General features: G+C 44.5%; 1 protein-coding gene across 3 annotated transcripts in view; it reads left to right on the top strand.

Annotated features, from left to right (window-relative positions):
* LOC138491479 (ephrin type-A receptor 3-like) overlaps nucleotides 1-21,058 on the top strand; it is a 642,080-nt gene that overhangs the window by 340,580 nt on the left and 280,442 nt on the right. For all 3 annotated transcript variants that reach the window (XM_069617996.1, XM_069617995.1, XM_069617997.1), the window contains exon 6: nucleotides 18,552-18,664. In XM_069617996.1, the coding sequence (XP_069474097.1) occupies nucleotides 18,552-18,664 (113 nt within the window). The remainder of the gene's footprint in view (nucleotides 1-18,551; nucleotides 18,665-21,058) is intronic.

The raw sequence follows: 21,058 nt of genomic DNA, 5'->3' as shown, positions 1-21,058 counted from the left end.
CAGGGGAAAGGATCATTGATTGAATGAGAAGATGAAAGAGTATGCAGACAAAAGAAAAAGAGCATGAGCTGCAGAGCTCACCATAGGAGAACAAACACTGGTACGACAAACACAAGCACACAAGGACATGCCACCGTTCGACCCACGACCCTTGAAGGTCTCCCTCATAACGTGGCCCATAGTCACGGCAGAAAGAGATGGATGGATCATAACCAGAAACAGCACCTTCTTCAGAAAAGCGGGAGGGGACACAATGCAGATAAATGAACAATGGCGCGAAGAAGAAGCATATGAAGCGAAGGCAAGCAGGATCAGGATACTCTGCAAAGACGGCCCGACAGAGAAGAGCACAGCAGTGAAGAGGATCGTCCAGACGAAAAGGAGTGGCCCCGACAAGGAAGGCCTCACCGATGGATTGAGGAAATGGGGTAGGACTGCATTTATTTTGGGGGGAAATATAGGGTCCCGCGACCTCACCCTGCCGGGACACACTCTAATTGTTCGTTTTTCACTGCAAATACATGGATAAGAAACCTTGTTGGCTTTCCAATAGTAACAACACTTTTCTTTTAAAACCTGGGGGACTATTAGGGAAACAGTCCAGAGCCTTCCAAAACCATCAACATGTTTTTGACTAAAGAAAATTCTCTCCCGAAAACTTAAAAGAATCATATTTTGGTTTTCTAGAATTCTTGATCATCGGCACAGGCTGATCATTCTGGCCTCTCTTTATGATTTATTAACCTTCTGGCAGCCGCCCAGCTTTTATTCTCAGATGCTTCATCAGGGCTGGTGCTTCTATAAGGCAAATCATGGTGACTGCCTCTGGTGCCACCACCAGAAGAGAACCAGGGGAGTCATTTTGGCAATTAAAAAAATCAAACGTGGCTCCATTGGAAGGAAAAGTGACTCCCAATGCCCCTTTGACCCGAGCAGCGTCAATCATTGCATCGGCCCCTTTGCATCACACAAGTTGCATGTTTCTTAGGGTTTGAGCTCCCTCTTTTCTGCTGCCTGAAAGTGGACGCAAGTGAATCTGTGCCGGATTCGATGTATAATCCATGTCTGTTCATGTGATAAATTGCCTGGGGCATACAGATGATGCGCTTGCAGAACATCTGGGCCACCCAGAAAACTGAGGTCCAAGATGCCCACAGCTCAGACAGCCCATCAGATAGCTTCAATCTCCCCATCGTGTCTGCATCCTCCTTTTTATATGTTCACCTTTCCTTAGATAATGTCGGCATGTTTGGGAGATGAATTAAAGTAGTGCACCTTTTATTCTTCAATCACCCACAGTATGTTCACTGAAAATATACTTCTAGCTAACCATCGTTCCTGTTCATAGGCAATGTCCCTAAAATCAATTACCCTTCTGATGTCATGCAGCTTGTTACTGGGCATCTAATAATGGCTTTCAGTAAACCTGAATATTTAGAAAACAGAATCGCTGTTTCTTTTTTTGCTATTTCAATAGACTATGTAGAAAAAAACTGCACGTGCTATGGCATCAGTACTGATTAAACGCGCATGTTCGTGGCTTTCACACACCCTTTAACACACCCTAAATGCACATTGCATCAAGGCAGTTTGCTAGAAGGATGGGACTGCTCTGGAGGAAGATGCAGGCAAGGGGATTATTGAAAACATCACATGTTCTCTAAACTAACGTTCTCTGCACAGTGACTGTAACGCAATTCCCCGAAGGCTACTATGACGGCATGCTGCCGAGACTCCCCAGTGAATTATGGAGCCGCCTCCAACTGGGCCCATTTCGAATTCCGCAGCACGTGTAATTCACAAATCTAAAATCAGGAAAGCCTTAATTCACTTATGTAATGTCAGACCAATACATTATGCCTTCCGCGATCAATCACAACCTAACTGCCTCCCCCCGCCCCACACCGCGGCTTCCAGCCACTGACACGCTTCTAAGTCTCTCTGCATTTACAAGATATGTTCAGATAAGTGTGGGGGGCGGGGGCATGCATGGACCCCCTTCTCTCCAAGCGCCCATCAAGATGGCGAAGATAAAGAGCTCCCGTTTCAGTAGTAATTACATTATCCAAGGTAGGGACGGAGAAACAAATGCTGAAGCTCACGGTTGCCTTCTGGTCCCATGCCTTCGAGCAGGGGTCAGCAACCTGCGGCTTTCCTGATGTTTTGGACTATGACTCCCATGATCCTCCACCATTGAATATGATAGTTAGGGCTGATGAGAGTTGTAGTCAAAGACATCTGGAGAGCCAAAGGTTGCAGACTGCCTGAATTAGAGATATGCAAAGCTGATATATATGCCATGTATAGCCCTCATATACAAAGACTGTATCCTGGAGAAAAAGGTTTTCATTTGAGTTAATCTGCAGACCCACAATGCCTTGCTGTTCTGGCTCAGAACTGGAGGTGAACTTCCAGCGATGGCTACTAGGTGGCATTGTGGAATGTGTGACTTGGCTCAAATGAACTTTCCTACTTTCACATTTCAGGTGAAAGTTTTTTTTCTTCCAACCTTTTTAAACCCACCATAACATTCTTGGTGATATATATTGGTTATCCAAAGGCTCTTTGCATGCTGGGGCTTGTAGGCCCAAACATAAACAAATTAGGGGAAGTTATAATCCAGGGGTCTGCAATCGCTGAGAAATAATTCAATTTAAATCACTGAATCCTTGCATGGCTGCATATCCTAAGGGGTGGGAGGGGAAGTGATAATGCAACTGCAGAGGGGAGCTGTTGCAAAGATTGGAAGCTCTACAAGTGTTCAAGACTAGCCTTTCTTTTCTCCAGCTCTCTGGACTACAACTCCCATGAGCCCTAGCAAGAATAGTCAATGGGGCGATATCCTCTGGAGAGTCAAAGGTTGCAGGACCCTGTTCTAATCCATCAATGAATACTTTGTTGGGCTTAAAATCAGCAACTAATTTTTGTTCTATGTTTTTTTTTTAATTCTCTTTTTTGGATTGATATGCTTTATTTTACTTTCACGGGGCCATAGAAGCAAACGTTACATAATATTTAAATAAAATAACAAAATGCAAAAATTCCATACATAAAAGCTAACAGTGTGTGTAGAAACATATAAACAAAAATACTTTATTTAGCATATTTTTGTCAATATTCCAAGCTCAGGAAGATAAGTAGTAACAGCAGAAACTCTTGAAACTCGTTTTCGGATTTTACAGAACTCCTGCTATTCAAGCACAGTGTGCACACTATTCACTTTTAATATTGGGAAAAGCCATCACTGCCTCAGGTTCCTCAAAACTGGACAAAAAAAGAGAAAATGAAATTCCTCCTCCTTCTCAGCACGAGACGTAGGACAGCATCGTGTTGCCTCATAGGTCCAATTCTTAGTCCAGTTCTTAGTAAAGAAATGTAATGGGAGGATACCCAAGCGCAGCTTAATGTATCAATTTTTAGCTGCCGGTTGGGTCCAATGAAATAATCTTAAGTTTCCTAGAGTCGGCTGGATCCAAACAGTCAGGTGTGTACCAAAAAGAGCCCAACGCAATTGTTACTAACATTTTCTTCACATGCTTAAGCCATGCCCATGGTTTTAGCATGATTAGCAAGAACGTCTAGCGTAGTTCTTTATAAACATCACATTGTGGGCATTCCCATATCTTAACCCATAATAAGACTGGTTTTAGCTGGCATGACAAACAATACTGGTCTGTCCAGCTCCATGTTAACCTCCAATGCTAGAGTGCCAGAAGGTAACCCTAGCCTAGAAGCTTCTTTAAAAAAATGTGTTTTCGCTAACTTTTAGTTTAGCAGTTTTAGTTTGGTGGCATATAAAGTTTGTGGCTCCAGGTGGGCATTATAGTCCCATACTACCATGATATGGTCTGCCCTATCCTTATCCTCAATAGAATAAACATCCAACCAGCGGGTTAAGGATGCAATCGCTGGAGCCACAGTAATACACCAAAAGATCACAAATAAACATTAAACTGAAATAACAAAGACCATCTGGAAAACAAATCTACAGTTGCTGTATATCTAGTCATCTTGAATCAATTGCTACCCCCCTGGAATGTAAATACGTTTCTATCCAGGTTATGAGTCCTCCTTTGGGTGCTGCTCCCTTAAAGCTTGGACAACATAAACCGCAGATCCTGGCTTTGCGGTAGTCCTGTCTACTCAGGTTTCCTGTAAGGTGATAATGTGAAAATCATCCTATAATGAATCCCAGTGAAGATCTTCCAGCTTAGTGCAGCAGTATTCGAAGAAAGAAGTCTTAGGGGAGATATCATTCCCTCCCAATTTACAGGAAGAACCGGGGGAGTCGGGCAAACCAGTCAGGGACATCATATACAATTCCAGAGGATCCATCGACTACAATTCTGCTGTTTGCATTGAGATAAGGATCGGATTCTTCAGTATGGCAACACTGTGGCTGGACCATGGGTAAACACAGCACCATAGGACTATTGCTTCTGATCTGTATAGAGGAGGTTGCTGGGAGTAGACATCTAAAGTCCAGGATAGATGGCTCCTCAGTGGTCTTACTTGAGTAAAGGTTCAGTATCATCAGGATGGTTATCCTCACTCTCCTCAATTCGGGTGACTGTGATAATGTCACTACTTCAACAGATAAACAGCCGCTGACATGTCTTAGCCAGTGGCTGCATTTATTATTTAGTGATTCTTTATTCTCAAATCTGCTACTTGTAAGTTTCACAACCCCCGTTAAATAAAATATAGCTGTGCCACAGTACATGCCATGTGCACTACCAGTGCAACCATTTTGGGAGTAGATTTTCTGCATGTGGGAGATGCCATATTCAGACTGCCTCAAGGACTGAGCATTGTTAAGTTCCAACTTAATTCTCCATAGGGTCTAAAGGACCCCACACTTTTTTGGGGGTTGTCTTTCGATCACACCGAATAGTTTGAATTACCTGATGACTAGATTTAAAAAAAATATATCTTTGTTGATTTACAATAATAAACCTAATAATAAGTGATAACATAGACAAGAAACTAAAAGGAAAACAAGAATCAGGAATAAACCCAACCCCATGATCCAACTCCCTCGGCCCCCCATTTTCACAATCCTATAAATTAAGCCAATACAGCACTTAAACAATGTCCGATAGTTTCATCCTTTGAGGGTATAATGGAGTTCTATAATTATCTTTAAAATATGCAAAGACTGATTCCCACATATGGTGGAAACCATCAAAATCCTTTTGGATAATTTAAGTCACTCATTCAAGCGCAGCAAACCCCCACAATTTCTGCATCCACTCATGACGCATAGGTACCAATGAGTCTTTCTACCTCTGGGCTATAAGCAACTGTGCTGCCGTGTGAATAATTGCCAATGCCTTTTTCAGTGGTTTAGCTAAAATTTTCGACCTGGCTTCCAAATACCTAGTAAACACATTTTTGGCAGCTTAATTTGTGATCCTCTATAAAGGAGTGGGACAGACTATTGAATCCCCCCCCAATAATCCCTTGCAATAGGGCCAGTCCACCAAATGTGCAACCCGCACTCCGCACCCCCTCTAAAATGCATCTGATGTCTGGGGATATATAGTGTGCAAATTTGCTAGGGTGTAGTGCCACCGCATCATGATCTTATACCACTGCTTCCTTATTGGGATTGCACATGCGAGCTTAGGAAAGTCCCTCCAAAGTGTCTCCTGTTGTCCGTAGATATAGTTTGACTCAGATCCAATTGCCATTTTGTCATGTATGTCCAGATGTCTTTTGGTTTAGCTTCAAGAAAGAATTTATAGATGGCCGATATCAATCTCTTTGATCCAGCATGGGATATTAGGAAGGTCTCAGAGGGGCGTAAGTGGTCGAAGCAAGGTCTGTTTAATGAGAGGGAGAAGCTGGTAATAAGAAAGTCACTCTTTTTCAGATACATGCAATACCAGCTGATATTCACTGAAAGATCTAATTTCTCCCTCCTCAAAGATGTCACATATTCGAATACGTCCCGCTGCCTTCGACTGGGAAAAAGTTGCAGGATCCATTCCTGCGGTAAACTATGGATTTACAAATATTGGGGTAAAAGTTGAAGGAAACAACATCATACCATACTTCTTGGTCATGGAGTCACAAACCTCCCCAGCAAGTTTACTAACTTGGCTTTCGTACATGTTCTTAGGACGGTCGGCTTTTGGAAGAAAAAGTACATTGTGTAATGGCTGGGCAATTGCAGCCCAATCCCAGTCCAGATTTTCATTACACTCCAGCCAAACCACTCCTTAATAAGACGAATCAAAGCCAATTCAAGTCTGGACAAGTTATTCCACCTTTCACTCTAGGGGCCATGAAAATGTCACGAGCGACCCTCTGTCTCTTACTCTTCCAAAAGAAATGGAACAACATCCTCTGTAGGTTATCAAAGATTTGGGCAGGAATGGGAAGTGGGATGGCCTGGAGTATGACCATCTTAATGATTGCTATTCTACCCAACCAGGAGATTGAAAGTGGGGACCATTTAGAGAGATCTTACTTTATCATACATATTAAAATTGGAAAGTTATCGTCATGAAGGCCCCTAATTGTTTTAGTCAAACTCACCCCTAAATATCTAATATCGCCAGATGCCCACTGAAAGCACAAGTCATTTTGTCTTGTCAAGCCTACTCATTTGTATCAAGTTGAGAATTTCTGATTTTTTAAGATTTACCTTAAATTCTGCTACTTTCAAAAGCCCAGCTAGTTCCCTACTTATTGCCATTAGTGATTCTGCTGGATTAGGTAGTGGCAATAGTATCTCGTCCGCAAAGGGAGCAATCTTATGTTCCTTATCTCCAAAGGGGAATCCCTGAATGTCTTTAACTTGTTTAAGCCGTAGCAAAAAGGGTTGAAGATAGAGTGGAGACAACTGGCACCCTTGATTAGTACCTCTTTGAAGATCAATCTAATCTGACAGCCCTTCTTTATTTGCAAACATATCGAAGGTGAAACATAATTTGCCTTTACCATTTGTTGAAAATGTTCACCAATCCCCATACATGTTTCTCAATAAGAAGGACCACTCCATGTAATCTCCTCTGTGCCCAATAATAGCGGGATCACAGGAATATTCCTCTTTCCTACTGTGAAGAATCAACTTCCGTGGTACCAGTGGTCCAGGGGTGAATATCGGTTTCTAAACCATCAATCAGCCCCACTCCTCTAATACACCAGAAAAGATCCAAACTGATTGGAAAACAAGCAAATTATAAACCTCCTTGTCCAACTTTGGAAACGTGGACAGAACGGCAGGCTTATCTCTGAAAGGTTGTGGATCATTGGTTAGTTGCAACATAGCAATGATAAAAGATACTGTCTAGTCAAGGTTGTATTACAAATATCTGCTTTATCAATATCACAACAGATAGTTCTTGCAAAACTGCAAAATACAAACCGCACTCTAAAGGAATGTAGAGTACAGTTTCAAAGAAGGCAAAGGGATGCACTCTGGACACTGACGTGCGGGTAGTCAGTATGGTTAATAACCACAATAGTTCAAGATTACTTGGCTTCAGCACAAAGGGAGCAATGGGTCCTAAAATGAATCTAGGGGAGACAGAAATAGTGTACGTTGTGCAATAGGTGTTGTTGGTGCTCGAAAAGGTTGAGTTTGCTTCAGGGCTCTTAGCAGGCTTCTGTGACCGAGTTCAAGATGCGAGTCAGCTGCGGGTATCAGGCGGCAAGACGGTTTGGCGAAAGAAGCTGGATGAACTAAAAGACCATAAGAAATATCGAGGCTTAGTATCACCTAAAATGAAATACGCCAGTCACAAGTTCAGAGGTAAATGTACAATTTTAATGGCAGATAGCTATCTGGCTCTCAAACGCCTTGCAGTGTGTACCAGCAAACACTTGAGGGGAGAGAGTGCGGGACATTACAAAGACATCAACTTATATACTTTTTACCCCAATCCCGGCTATATCGTCCAGCCCCTCTTCAAGTAAACAATTCGCTAGGGTTCATACCCAGTTCACATTGCTAATACAGAATCAAATAATTATACATTGTTCAATGTTTTCCTTAAACACTGGACATATTTGTCTGCACACAAAATGCAATGGTAACATCCGTTTTTCAAGCTTAAGGTAAATCCAGTTTCAAGGAAGGATCACAAAGATTTCTGCAAAGGTACACGGTTTTACCTATTCACCATTCTGTTCACTGTTTGCACAAGGATGATGCTATTGGTACAGACAACATCTAAATTACTGCTCAGTTCAACTCTAGTTTAGCTCCAAGGTTTCTTAGTTCAGGACAAACAATCCACTCAGAAGCCACACCATGTTTATCTGTATTGACACAGTGCAAAGTTCATTTTTCCCCGCTGCAGCTGAAAACACAAAGTTTAACATGAGGCAAAAACAAGAGTTCAACAAAATGGCAGATGATTCTAAAAAGGCAGCGTAGTCAGCTTTTATTCAGGTTCATTTGAATGCGGTTTTCAGTGCAATGCCAATGTGATTAGGCCAATGTTCATTATCAATCGGTATTATGCGAAATATAGTTTTACAGAACGGCTTCAGGCTGGCCTACATGGTGGCTCTGGGTCAGGATTAATTGTCTCATTGCTGGTCGGTGGTTCCGAAGCACTGGTGAGATGTCTCAGATGTCATAAAGGGACTGTGGCTTGACAATGGTCAGCGTTGCAATTGGTTGCAGCTCGAGGAACTCAACTGGCTCGAAAATGTCCAGTAAGGCAGACGTCTGTAGATGCTCATGGAGGCACTTCTCCCAGCTTCTTCAATTAGCTTGTGTCACGCTTTAAGACAGAGAGACCAACCCTTTCATTCAGCTGCTTTGCCCTTGGGTTCGGTTTCAGAGACCTTCTGGTGCTTACTACCTAGGAAGCTTGCTGCAGACCCTAGCAGGGCACGTTGTGTGCTGGCTGGGTATCGGTTGTGGAGTGGTCGCAGGGTTCTCCTGAGGTCTTTATCACCCCCTGTTCCCTTGGAGATGTTTAGGGGTGGGATATTGTTTATCTCTTTGGAGGTCCTGGCATCCCTTCCCTGGTGGACGATGTAAGGCAGGTTCTACCTTCAGCCAAGTTCCAATGTGAGTTATTCTTGCTGCTCCTTGCAAAGACTTCAGATTATCTGAGAAGAGAGGGGCTCATCCTTCTTTTAAAAGCTAAGTGTGCCACTGTGATTGGTGTAGACTAAGTCTACCTTAATGAACCAATCTTTGGGTCCCCACTAACAATATCCTGTATGCATGAGGCCATAACAAGAGTGCTTTGCAACAGGAAATGTAAAGGGGTGAAAACATGTGATACTAAGTCCTGCCCATCTTCCTGTCTGTTGTTGATCAAAAAGTCTCTCTACTTAATGGGTCTTTCCTGTTAAAAGCGGCAGTTCTCCCTTGAAGCTGTGTTGAGACCAGTCTCTCTGGCCCCTGCAAACCACATTCTCTTACCTGATGAATATGGTCCCCCTACCAGTGAGGCTTACTCTAAACATGCAGTCCCGAACATGACAGTTCACTGTCATTGACACTGAGGGCGGGACTTGGCTTCAGGTTGACACAGTTACATATGAAAACTTGTTGGGGTTTCCTGTCTCCTTTGTTAGCCTCTGCTGCCAGGTCCCACATGTGCCTATTTGAAGTACACTCTATTAGCATAATACTTGCTGACACCAGCTGCAGGACTGAACAAAAGAGCAGGTAGGATCCATGGAGCCTTTGTTAATCAGGCTGGCCATGGTAGGGGGAAGCTTGGTCCTCCCCCTTCCTGGAGAGGACATAGTGTACTAATGCTGTCATATCCCAACTAAATATGACAGGGAAAACCTTGCCTGTGGGCTGTGTTTGCCGAGAGTACACAGGTCTATGAGTTTGTGATGGTGTGAGCATAGGAAAATGTGTGTGGATTAGCCCCACACATTTTCCTCAGGTTGGTGGACCATCATTCCATTTGATTAAAAATAGTAAAACCCAGGCAAGCGAACACCCACCATTTTGATTCCTCACACCTACCTTTTCGATAAGATATGCGACTCTTCTTATATTATCAAATGTGTGGCATCCTATTATGACTGGTTGGGTGGAATCAGGTCTGTTAGGAGGGGATTCAATCTATTGGCCAATGTCTCAGTGTAGATTTTAGCATCTGTGTTGATAAGAGCTATTGGGTGGTAGGTCCCGCACTTAGAGGTATCTTTGTTTTGTTTAGGGATAAGGACAACTTCGCTTTCTCTGTAATTCCAGTTATCTTCCTCCGGTGGAGTGGAATGGAATTCATTAAACGGGGTAGTCAACACAGGGACAGGGCGTCACTGAACTTCTTATAAAAAAGGGATGGAAAATGATCCAGTCTCTGTAAGTTGTTATGGGAAAGCCTTTCAATAAGCCCTTGGATTTCCTCCCCAGAGATATGTACATCCAATTTTTCTCTGTCCACATGATCTATCTGAGGTAGGGGATATTATGGCGATAGTTCCCCTGATCGCTTTTTAAGGGCTGATCAGACATGTCCAGTGCCCCATAAAAACTGACAAACAGATCTGTTATATTTTCCATATGGGTAATCATATGCCCCGGTTCACCTGTCAACTTCTTAATCAACTTGATGCCGCTCTGCCCTCTAACGACTTTAGGCAATAGACTATCTGCTGTGTTGGCATTATACTAGCGTTGCTTAATATGCAAACGTGCCTTCTCGGCTCGCCTGGTGCTAACCAGCTCTAATTGACGGGCTATTCCTCTATTCCTTCTTAGGTTTGTTCTAGAAAGATACCCCTGTAGGAGCCTCTGTTGTTCCTTCAACTCCTTTCAAGATCACGTTCCAAAACTCCCATCTGCTTAACCATTCGATCTTTCATAGAGATTAGCTCCCATCTAAGAACTGCCTTTAAAGAATCCCAAGTGTTCTCTAATGAGGTCATCTCAGGCGGGTTTTCTTCTAAAAAACATTAAATCCTCTAACTTAATATTTTGAACCTGTTCCTCATCCCTAAGGAGATCATTAGGGAAACTCCAGTTACATTCCCTTCTCCTAGGGAAACGAACATCAAAGCTGACCTTGACAGCAACATGATCCAAAAACGTTATGGTACCAATGTGCCAGAACGCCCTTTGGGAACGTCAGGATTGGACCGGAACCCAAACTTGTTCTAGTCGTGTAGATGAAGACTTCTTCCTAGTAATGTACCACTCTGCCTAATACAATAGTACAGCAGAACAGTCAATTAATGGAAAGACGTGGAGGGACACACTGGAACACTGCTGACTGCAAGAAAAGCCACACACTAACCAATGGAACAATAGTAGGTTACAGGCTTACTAATGTGTGAGATACATGACAAAGCTCACCTCAAAGGACAGTGTCGAGCGTGTTGATAATATGTGATTGAGGCAGCCAGGAGTTCCCCTTAAAACAGAAACAGATCCCAAGAATGAATGTTTTCTGTATGCTAAACAAATCCCCTTAAAACCACAGAAAAACAGAATTAATATTCCTTACCCGCGTGTATTGTTGCAGTAGTGCTACTAAGGAGTTCCAAAGTGTTACAAAGGAGTTCCAACAGGTCCAGTGAAATCCAACAGAACCGTATTCCCGACGGTACGAGTACACCTACTTTCCGTGGGTAGAGTCTAAAGTTCATTCCGATGATGTTGGAGGGATGAATTGTTCCAACAGGTGATGATAAATGCAGGCGAAGAGGAGACAGATATCTGCAGAATGAAAGGTTTGTGACGTGAAGGCGATTTCGTGAAGAAGTGCAAGGCAGGAAGGTCTGGAATTGTGGCAAACAAACTCAGTGGAAGTGGTTCTCAAGTTACGAACAAGATAGTCCAGTCTGTAAAACATGCAAAGTCGATAACGTGGGAGCAATGCCAAATACAAAACGAAATGCAGAGGTGGTCCGTGAAACGTAGCCAAAGCCGAGGTCAATGCTTTGCCGGCAAAGTCAGGATCCAGGAAATGCAAAGCAGGGGCAGTCAGTGGTAGCAAAGCAGAAGTTCAGTTGCCAGTAAACGTAGACCAAATGAGGGATAAGGTAAAAGGGGCGGGGTCGAGAGGCAAGGCAAGGAGTCAAAATACCAAGAAATCCAAACAGTAAACGATACGCACGATACTTACAAAGTATTCAGAAGCAAGTGCGTGAGGTTCAGGGCACCATTTTAATGAACAAGTGAAACATAACGCCACAAGACACGCCTCCGAGACTTCCTATTTCGGCAACCTGCGTTCCAGCATTTCCCTCGCAACCCCCAGCTGGAATGCAATGCAAATCTCCGAGCCAGTGTTCTCGTGGGAAACCAGGAAGCGGACCACAGCGGAGGAGGAGGTTCCCTTCTGTCTGGATGTCTGGGAGATGTAGGATCAGTGTGTTGAGAGTAAACAGTAGAGCGTGAACATAGAATATCCCCAGAAGCTGATAATGGCTTGGATGCAGGCAAGGAGGACATGAGTATCCTGACACAATGGCTGTTTTTCACTTATGCCCCATGAGTGGAGCAGTCAGCCAAATATAATCTATTCTAGAGTGTGTTCCATGAACACTGGAATAATTTGTGTAATCTGCTCTTGGCCATGCACCTCCCTCCATGAATCCCTGAGTGTCATCTGCTCAATTGCCTTCTTCAAGGCCCTTGAGTCAGCCACACTCCCAGTAATACTTCCTGAACGCCTATCAAGAGTATGGGACCAAACCTGGTTAAAGTCACCCTTCCAGATGATCACTCCTTCTGCAAAATCCCCTAAATGAGCCAAGCGTTCTCTAAGAAAAACATCTTGACCCGTTTTCGGTGAGTATAGTGTAGGAACTGTAATACTTTCCCCAAAGCAAATCCCTTTCAGTGCTAGAAAGTGTCCCTCCATATCTCTAATCACCTTACCCACACCTATTCCGGATCCCTCCCTCGCCACTAAGACCCCCACCGTTTTTGTATTCGCTGTGGCATGGTATATGTAAGAGTAATGTCTAAAAGAGACTCTGCCCATATTCTGAAAAAGTAAATGGGTCTCCTGAAAGGCCAGCAGATCAGGCTTCCTAGTCGCCAACAACGGTGTCCAGTCATTCATTCGAAAACAAAAGGATCAAATGCAATACATTCAAGTCAAAAGGACAGAAAAGAAAAAAGACTGAATGCCTTTTTTAATGTGTTCTTTTTTGGGGGATTTTGGTATAGGGAAAATTAATGTTTTTTGGCCTAAAAACTGAGGTTTGGAGGGACCCCCCCCAAAAAAAAAACATTTGGTCTTTTTTTTCCCGGTCCTTTTGACTCTAATGTATTGCATTTCAATCCTTTGTATTCAATCCTTTCACCCATAACCGCCAACAACAATCCCACCTTCTTACATTTAAGAGGGGACTTGAGGCCCCTAATGTTTTTCCTAAGAACTTCAAATAATACTCTGCTTGGTAGAATGCCTCCACTGCGTCTTTTGTACCCATCCTGAGAAGGAACTCTCAAGTAGCTCAAATACACAATTTTCTGCAGAAAAATTATAAATAGGCCGATCTCTCATCATAGCACATCTGTGACATCCATTTCCCGCCACATAAAGAACTACAATAAACACAAGAATGCAAATATCAAACTTTAGGGATCCGGTCCTCTCATCAAAAATGGCCTCTGAGAATACTAATGCTTGGATAGACCGTATGAATCCCCCTTTAGACAAGGGCATCCCATAGGCCTAGCTGTGGATTTACAAGATAGCAGCCCGACCTAGAATCTCATTCCCTTTCACTTTAAGAGACCCTCAGCTGCCAACCCGTCCATTTAAAAAAGGAAAAACGAATCACCCCTGCAGTCCCACCTTTTCAGGCTTGGTCCATCACCCAACCATTCCCCAGAGTCTCTCGCAGTGAAATACTGAAAAATCAAGAAGGGGGGCCTCGAGGTGGTCTTCTTGTACTTGCAGCCACTTTAGACCACGTCCAACCTCTAGGCTTTTGTGGGGGAGGATCTTCACCTCCACGTGTCAAATCATCCTCCACCCCATCTAAGACAAGGTGCAGTACATGCACACCTTCCTGTAGGTTGTGATAACTCACTGGGCTCCCTCCCAAACAAACAGAAGATCAAACAGGAAGGTCAATATATACCTAATAGTGCATTCCTAAGCTCTATCACCACCTGGTTCATTTCTCTTCACTTTTAGAGGGTGCTTGCTGCAGATCTTGAAATAATTGGATCTAATTGGATCTATCTATCTCTATCCCATCCATTCTCCCTTTCATGCTGCCATTAAAATGCTCTCCTTGTGTGGGTATGAAGAAAGGGCCACTAATGCATTATATGATATGATATTGTATATATAACACGCTCAATACACAAGTGTTTCATCCCTTGGTCTCTCATTTGGGCCAAGCCTTTTTCGGCGAATGTGGTGTATCGTGGCCATGCAAATATTTTCCGGGGTCAAGTCGTCCAAGATTCATTAAAAAGGACTGAATGCTCGATTTCAGGTCTGCATCAGCAATAACCTCAGAAAGATTACGAATTTGTATATTGGACTGTCAGGAGCGATTCTCAAGATCCTCTCCCTGGATCTCCAGATTACAAGACAATCTACGCAAATGTTCCAGAAGGATTGTCCATGATTTTACTGAATCAGAAATGTCAGAAGGAGAAATAAACAAGTCATTTGAATGAAAATGACTTTTGGTTTTCTCTCCTCCGGACATTCTGGTAAACCGCACCCCCACCCCTTACAGACCTTTTGGTGGCACACTTCACTGTGTGCCGCCGACTCCTCCATCCATCTGCAATGCTGGTTCCCTTCACTTACGTGCATGGAAACCAGTGCTGCAAGGTACTTTTTTTGTTTTTAACTTTATTTTTGACTGAGTGGGTGCACCCCCATAACCCTTGATGCCATTCCATTGTAATGAACAAGGGTGTGGGGGACGCCTCTGCTCCCCTTGTCTGCTTCAATGGTACCGACTGGTTGATTTGTTCAAAATGTCCAGCTGTACGTAATTTTCGTACAGGCAAAATTCGAACAAACCTACCATTTGTTATTTATAAGGATTCCTTCCAGAAGAACACTATTGGCACGGGCGTCTCCAGAAAGGTCTTGTAGGGCTTTCTCATTATTATTAGTCCTTTCGTCCAATTGCTCAACATAAGCTTTCATTTCCGAGATGGAACGCGTGAGATCAGCCCTGAGGGAGGTGAATTGCGTTTGAAAAGGGGCCATACAAATCTCCTAGAAGACACTCAAACCCTGATGCAGATCCACTTCATTCTAGGGTCTAGTTCCACGAGCTGAGGAGTCATATTCGGTAGCTGACATGGTTTCAGGGGGTCAGAGCTCCGCCTGGCACTCCTGGGTCCTTCATCAATCCTGTCAAGGCCCAGAAGGTTTCATGTTTAGAGGATTTGTCAGGGGAAGCACTCCTTTGGGCTTGTCTGTAGGCATCCGCGGTCTCCTATGCACTACCACCCCACTTGTTAATGTATCAACTCAATAACTCTCCCGGGCCGGCACAACTAACCCAGCATAAGATCCTTAGTAACAAGAAGTTCTCCTCGGTGTACTCAGTACAAGCGCAGAGTCCCGTATCAGCCAATCATGGTCATATTTTAGATGCAGAGAGTCTGAGAATAAAGGTAGCTCCCCTGGGAAAGGAGCAGAACGGCCCTGCCAGTGCCGTTCCGTTATCCCGTTTTAACATTGTCATCACTATTAATGAAGGAGAAAATGTTAGAAGGCTTTGCATGGTGAAATACTGAAATCACCAAAAAAGGCCTTGGCACTGGGGGGGAAAACCCATGGCAGGGGAACTCAAATGTCTCCTTTCACAGATGTCAGCTTCCAAGATTTTCAAATCCAGAGCAAGGACAGCTCAGGTGAGACAAACACATCCATCTCTTTATGTGGTCAAACTGTGTACCAATGGGGTCATGGACATCAACGACCACCTCAGCCCCCTGATCCCAGAAGGGGACCAATAGTGTTCAGAAGGGACTTTGCTCAGAGGGCATCACCTGGTGCCCACTCGTGTCACAGAGTCTAATATGGCCGCACCCGCTCAAACCCACGACTCGCGGTCGGACGTCAGCGCATACCTCCCTTGATGAGGAGTACCGCACCACCGTCAGCTCTGGTGCTGAAATACGGAAAGTCACCCGCTCAAATGTGCAAGGGGACCATGACCGACCCGATCCACTTCACCACTGTCTCCACAGAGCACGAACACACAGCGCCAGAAAGGCCTCAGGACACATCGCTCAAGTCCGTGAGGCGAAGCGCGTCACTTTCTTCCACGGGGTGGCATCAGGTGTTCTTCCATTCACCTCCCTTTAGATCGGGAACACCATAAAGGAAAACTTCAGATGGTCCTTCAGGAGGAGCTCAGCAGATCAAGTCTGTGCCACTCCAGGCGCCATCTTAGAACCATCTGCAACTATTTTAAAGTTACTTTGATGGTCAATTGGCCGATTTGAGGTTGAGTACATTTGTTTTTCTATTTTTACGTTTGCTAATATATCATAACATGCACTGTGAAAGACCACACATTCTCATTACCTACAGACAATGGCCTGTGATTACTGTGCCTGGACTATGGCCTGTAACCATGCCACAAGTGCCACACCCTTACACACAAACACATTCGACTCCTTTGTCAAAGCTGGAGCATCTGTCTTATATGAAACGGTCAGGGTGTCAGGACGGATGTCCACATTCTGACGTTGTACAGGCAAATCTGGGTTGTCTGATGACCGTAACCTGGGTTCTCCTAGGAGGCGCCTTTACTTTCTGAGTGGGCGCAGCACAAATGGTTTCCTTTAGCCAATGGTTTTGACTGCTACAAAATGGGATGGGATGGTATCTGTTTGGAATCGCATGTTGCCATTTTTGGGATGGTTCTGGATTTTCAGTATGTGTATGTTGGGGGATCGGACCTAATTTCACAGGACAAGTTGACCGGGCCCTAAATCCATTTTGGCCAGCCTTAATCTGTCTCGTGGGGATGGAGGGGAGTAAGGAGGGGTCAGGAGGAGGGAATCAAAACTCAATGGAACTTAGTGGCGGGTGGAGCGGGGGACAGGGGTGTTAAGTTGGTGCAGCAAGTTCTCACTTTTGCGTTTGCTGGAAAGTCCCTGCTTTATTTTATTCTTTGCATCCTTATTTTGCTTTTTCCTTTTACATTCTCTTCCTTTATTTTGTTCCTTTTTCCAGCTTCCATCCCGCTGTCTTTGCTCAATTATGTTCCTTTCTTTAGTTCCGCTTTCACTTATATTCCATTATTTTCTTCTTTCCTTGCCTACCTTTTGTTGTTCCCCTCCTTTTGCTTCCCCTTCTTTTCTACAGATAATAGGCAGGAGCTTTCTTCTTTGACGTCATCGGTGACGCATTGAGATCTCTGGCTAAAAACTTGTGAAACTATTAAAAGTGCCCTTTATCCGAAACGAGTTATTGATGTGGAATACAAATAAATAATTCTTACGAATCCCTCTTTCTCTCTCTCTCGCTTTCCTCTCTCCCGCACTCATCTCCTATTCTCTCTCCCATTGCCTCACTCTCGCTTGTACTCTCTTGTTCTCATACTCACTGTGCTGCTCTCCACTCTCATGCTCTCCCTATGCTTTCCCTGTGCCTCACTCTCCTTCTCAAATATTCTCACCCTACTCTCTCTCCCCGATCTCTTTCCCACATTTTCTCTTTTAATCTCATTCTTTTCATTTTTGTCTTTCATGCTCTCTCACATTCTCTCTCTCTCGCACATTTACTCTCTCCCTGATCTTTCTTCTCTCTCACTCCTTCTCCATAACTATTTCTCCCTCTATAGCTATCTCTCTAACAATCTCTATCTCATTTTCTCCCTCTATCTGTCAATCTCACCCTCATTCTTAGTTGCCACTCTAATTCTCCCCCTTTACTTCTCTCTCTCCCCACACACGAACTCTCTTTATCTGCCTTTATCATTCCCAATCTCTCTCCCCACACAGGAAACATCCCAAAAGGCCGCAAGAAAAAGCCTGAATGGGAGATTTGGCCTAATTAAGGGTGTTCGAAAATTCCGAACAGCCGAAAAGTTCGTTGAAATCCCCAATTTAGTACTAAGGGCTGCAGGAGCTGCAGGGTTGTCCCCAGCACCCTTGTTCACTATGTTGTGAGCTGGGTTTGTTGGGGTGTCCCCCGCAGCCGATCCCAAAAAGTTTTTTTAGAAAAAAGAAAAACGTTTTTTTTTTTTAAATGGAAAGGTCTCTGCGGCGCCAGTTCACGATCGGGGAAGTGAAAGGGGACAGGCATTGCAGGGACACAGCGAGGTTAGTAGGGGGATGGGGGTTGGGTGGGGGTGGGGGGCTAAGGGGGACAGGGGCCAAGTCGGAAATGTTCAGGGGAGAAAAGACCCAATGTTATTTTCGGAAAGATAATCTTCGGTCTTTTCTCTCTCTCTCTCTCTCTCTCTCTCTCTCTCTCTCTCTCTCTCTCTCTCTCTCTCTCTCTCTCTCTCTCTCTCTCTCTCTCTCTCTCTCTCTCTCTCTCTCTCTCTCTCTCTCCATGTTCTCCTTATGTCGAGTATAATAGAACATCCAGTCCGGGAGGGCTGTGCTTTGCTCTGCATGCTGCACGGATAGTGTAACTCCCCTGTCCATTTTCTTCCAGTAAATGTCGTCTTGAAAGAGCGCAAGAGCAAGGACAGCATCACCTTGGCCTGGCAGGGCCCCGAGAGGCCCATCGGGGCCATTGTCGAGTATGAAGTTATCTACTACGAAAAGGTCAGTACTGAGTCTGAGACCTTGAAGCCGGCTGTGTGGACAGGAAAGGCCATTTGAGAGGCGGGGGCTGTTTCTGCTCTGGGATTTTGCATGCCGCAGCTCTCAGCAATATTTCTGTATTGTGGTTGCAAAAAAGGTCTGTGTAGAGTTATCCTGCTTGAGCACAGTGCGCTGGACAGAGTGTCACCACTAGTACAAACACTCAGAGAATCAGAGGTCTTTCTAGGGGGTTTGGGGGCTTCATGGGCTATAGCCCTGTGTATTTTGGTTGTAGCCCCAGATAGAAGCTCAGGGGCTAAAACCAAACCATTCATTAGCGTAGCCCCGGATATTTTCCAGAACTAGCAACACCATTGCTGAGAGTCACCCCAATGGTTTTTTGCCATAGAGGAACAAACCATTAGGCCCATTTAAGTTCAATGCCACGTTATTTATATATATCGTTATTATCTGCGAGGTCGCCCACAAACCCTCTGTTGCCCGTAGACAGTCGCAGAACTTGGAACAGACACCCACTTTAGAGTTTACCAGTAGTTTAGGTGTGTGCACCCTGTTATTTAGGACCACTACTCTCATAATCCCTCACCACTGGCTATGCTGTCTTGGCCTCATGGGATTTGTAGTCCAAAACCTCAGGAGAACTAAAGCTTGCAGACCACTGCTGTGGCAACCGACAAGCACGCCAGTCCTGTCCAGTAAAATGCAACATTACTGGGAGGTAACAGACACATTGTCCCGCATCCTGTAGGATGCCACATTACTGGCACGTGAAACCTGTACCCGTCCCTGTCTGTAGGATATTGCATTAGCTGCGAGCAATGACTATTGCACCGCTCACATGTCAATCCCACATTAAATGGAGCTGACCGCGGTGATGTCTACATTGCATGCAACATTACCTGGGAGGCGTGACCTCCAGTCCACTTCTGGACTGACATGCCCACATGCTACATTCTTACCCTGCTTCCTCTCTCCCTCTGTTTGGCACTCATCCCTTCTTGCTCATCCGCTTATCCTTACCCGCTCTGCTCCTTTTCCTTCCACAGACTCCGGCTTGGATACGCCAACTCTTGGAAAGTATAACAGGGATTTGGCACAGTAGGAAAAAGTATTAAGATAACATAACATCTGCTGAATGTTTCATTGTTGATGACAAGTTCTGTAGGATTCAACAAGAGACGTTAGAACACAAGCATGCAATCAGCACTAAGCTTTCTAATGCCCTGTCTCTTGGATCTGTCCACCATTGCGCCTTTAGTTTCATGACTCTGATGCCCTCTGAAAGGGTGTTCCAGGGAAGGACTTCATTCGCTGTGCAGACTACACACCGCTGGCACTCCAAGCCCTAGCAAATTCACTGCCTAGATACACACCAGGTTTTAGCAAGGCCCTGAAAAGCTGTCTTTCCACACGCGCACCAACTTTACAGGTAACCCTGCCATTCAACCCCGTACTCCCATTCGTCGAGTCTAGGGCGGGTTCATACTGTCACTCACAATTATTTTCCTCAGGGAAAGAGAATTCAGCCAAAGAGTCAACTACCCTGCAGTGGAAAAGAACGTATGGCATCAAACATACTCACATAAAGGCCGCATTCCATGCCAACACACTGACAAACAATGCCCACAATGGGGGCCTTCGTGTTCCCCTATCTTCTGAAATATTTGCAATGCAATAACTGCAGTCAGTAATCGTGCAGTGGCAGGGTCATCGGCACGCAGCAGACTATCACCACAGAGTATCCGAGCATATGCCCCACTCCGCATCGCCTGGCAACCATACATCCACTCTATGAATTGGCAGAAACAGTGCTAGACTGGAAAAGAGCTACAAAGCCATATAAACGGTAGTTGTACCATATGCAAATGCCAGTGACATGACATGGCGCAGATGGAATTGTAAAGGCTGTTTACGCCAATCACTGTTCAATGTGGTGTCTCATTCCCATGGAGGAGGATTATCCAGCTGCGATGCTTTCCTCATTTGGTAGCATCAGGTGTCTGGCTGCTTCTGCTCAGTGGCCTATTTTTCTCTCCACTGTAGGTCTGCGCCACTGCTCTCTTTTGCGGCTCTGCATATTCGGTTTGACGGTCTGCCGTGTTCCGCGTCTTGCCCTTCCCTCTTCGCTTTCAGTGATGCCACCTTCAGTTTTATTGAGTTCTATGTTTCATTCAATTTGTTAATTAGTTTGACTGAATGTTGGGGCCCTGTGGCCTGCATCAATAAGTTTCTCAGTAAGCATGTTACATTGTTTCCCATTCACTGCCAAAGTATCCCATCTTTCACGGCTTAGCCCATTAGCTGTAATGGCATTCTGCGTTACATTGATTCCAGTAATCAGTTTTATTGCTACTCCAAACAGCGCTCTATAGTTTCGCCATTCCTCATTCGGCG

This window comes from Ambystoma mexicanum, chromosome 10 (genome assembly GCF_040938575.1).
Source record: "Ambystoma mexicanum isolate Mex_15411 chromosome 10, UKY_AmexF1_1, whole genome shotgun sequence".
In the NCBI taxonomy this organism is placed as follows: Eukaryota; Metazoa; Chordata; class Amphibia; order Caudata; family Ambystomatidae; genus Ambystoma; species Ambystoma mexicanum.
Note: the sequence above shows the minus strand (reverse complement) of the source record. Positions and strands in the feature narration are given on the sequence as shown.